We start from the raw sequence: 2,034 nt of genomic DNA, 5'->3' as shown, positions 1-2,034 counted from the left end.
CTCGAGAGAAAGCATGGGCTTGGTTAAGTAGTTTCAAAATTGGGTGTGGGTGATGAAATAATAGACGGGGGGACATTTCTACTTTATGAAGGTATTTCCAGCTCAGGGGCACCTGGGCAGATCAGTCAGTTGGGCATCTGACTCTTGATTTTGACTCAAGTCATGATCTCAGGGTTGTGAGATCGAGCCGCATGGCAGCTCTGTGCTCTATGTGGAGTCTGCTTGAGATTCTCTCACACCCTCTGCCCCCCCCTTCTCACGCTCTCTCTCTCTCAAAATAAATAAATGAAATCTTAAAAATAATGGGGCGCCTGGGTGGCACAGCGGTTAAGCGTCTGCCTTCGGCTCAGGGCGTGATCCCGGCATTCTGGGATCGAGCCCCACATCAGGCTCCTCCGCTATGAGCCTGCTTCTTCCTCTCCCACTCCCCCTGTTTGTGTTCCCTCTCTCGCTGGCTGTCTCTATCTCTGTCGAATAAATAAATAAAATCTTTAAAAAAAAATAAAAGTATTTCCAGCTCATAAATGAAGAGAAAGACTGTTAGACATCACCATTTTGCATCCCTAATGAATTAATGGACCTAGGCAGATAAGCTACGGCTACTAACATCATGAAAAGGGAGAACTTGTTAGGGGCGCCTAACTTTGTTAGGTGGCTCAGTTGGTAAGCATCTGCCTTTGGCTCAGGTCATGATCCTAGGGTGCTTGGATCGAGGCCCACGTCAGGCTCTCTGCTCAGTGGGGAGTCTTCTTCTCCCTCTCCCTCTGCCCCTCCCCACCACTCATGTTCTTTCTCTCTGTCAAATAAATAAATAAGATCTTAAAAAAAGAGAGAGAGTGAGAACCTGACATGATGTGCCTTCTAGTGGAAAAACTCAGCACCAGCTGTGAAGTAGTCTTGACATTCCTCACGCTCCTGCCCCCCCCCGCCCCAAATCAAACCTGAATCTGATCCAGCCTCATCAAGATCAACTATCATCTTCCAGGCAATACAAAGTGTAGGGATCGTGTTAAACAACACTATGGGAACAATCAAAGCTATCCAGAGCTTGTGACACTACAGGACAAGTGACCCACTTCTTCAGTAATTAATTGTAAGGAAAATAATCACACTTAGATTCCAAATCAAACAAATGGCAAAAAGAAAAACAGGTGACACCCATGGAACACTTGTAAATCTGAACACCAATGGGATATTTGATATTTAAAAAGTATTGTTATATTATTTTGGAGTGATATTCTTACATTTTTAGGTATTTAAAAAGTATTTTACTGTATTTTGAAAATACATGCTAAAATATTTATAGATGAATTGATGTGGTATCTGCAATTTATTCCTAAATGGTTTTAGGTAGCGATGAGGAAAGCTGGTGAAGGTATAATTGGAAACAAGATGGACATCAGTCATGGGTATAAGGTGGTTCATTATATTATTCTCTCTATTTTATTTTTATCATGTTTGAATTTTTTAATTTTTTACTTTTTTTCACATTAAAGCACTCATAATCAGAGTATTTTTATTTTATGTACAATGAGTTGGCATTAAGGTAGGCATCTTGCATATCTGCAGTTAAGGTAGGTATCTTGGATGACCCATTCAAGGAAGTTCACTTAATCCAACTTAATGAAGCCTATATCCTTCGCGTACTGACAGAAACACTGGCGACACATATTGAGGCTGTATTTCCGGATCAGACCGTGCCGGTTGGAGCACATGCGGCAAGAACGAGAACCCTGGCCAAATTTCCTCGGATGGCTCCAGTAGAGCTGCTGGTGACCCATCTTGCTCTCTCGGATGCAACGAGGCAAAAGGGCTAATTTTTTACTTTATGCATGGTATTCTCAAACTCAGGAACTGGAGTTGAAACGTGATTGAATTACCTGGGCTGGAGCTCAGGACGATTGGCCCACGTCTTCCTCTGTGACTTTGCAAACATTAATTCTCTCTTGTCCATGTAAGAAACATTGAGGACCCTCTATCTGCTTGAGCTTCTGAAATTATGGAACTCACACTCTAGGTTAGAAAATGACAAGG

General features: G+C 42.4%; 1 protein-coding gene across 1 annotated transcript; it reads right to left on the bottom strand.

Moving 5' to 3' along the window:
* Positions 1 to 1,490: 1,490 nt before the first annotated feature.
* LOC121103370 (40S ribosomal protein S29-like) lies at positions 1,491 to 1,824 on the bottom strand. The gene has a single exon (XM_040633032.1). It carries the CDS (start codon positions 1,779 to 1,781, stop codon positions 1,611 to 1,613), a length of 171 nt encoding a protein of 56 aa, XP_040488966.1. The 5' UTR covers positions 1,782 to 1,824; the 3' UTR covers positions 1,491 to 1,610.
* Between the last annotated feature and the right edge of the window lie 210 nt (positions 1,825 to 2,034).

This window comes from Ursus maritimus, unplaced genomic scaffold, assembly GCF_017311325.1.
Source record: "Ursus maritimus isolate PB19 unplaced genomic scaffold, ASM1731132v1 scaffold_19, whole genome shotgun sequence".
Taxonomy (NCBI): Eukaryota; Metazoa; Chordata; class Mammalia; order Carnivora; family Ursidae; genus Ursus; species Ursus maritimus.
The sequence above is the reverse complement of the archived record's forward strand: the minus strand, read 5'-3'. Positions and strand labels throughout refer to the sequence as shown.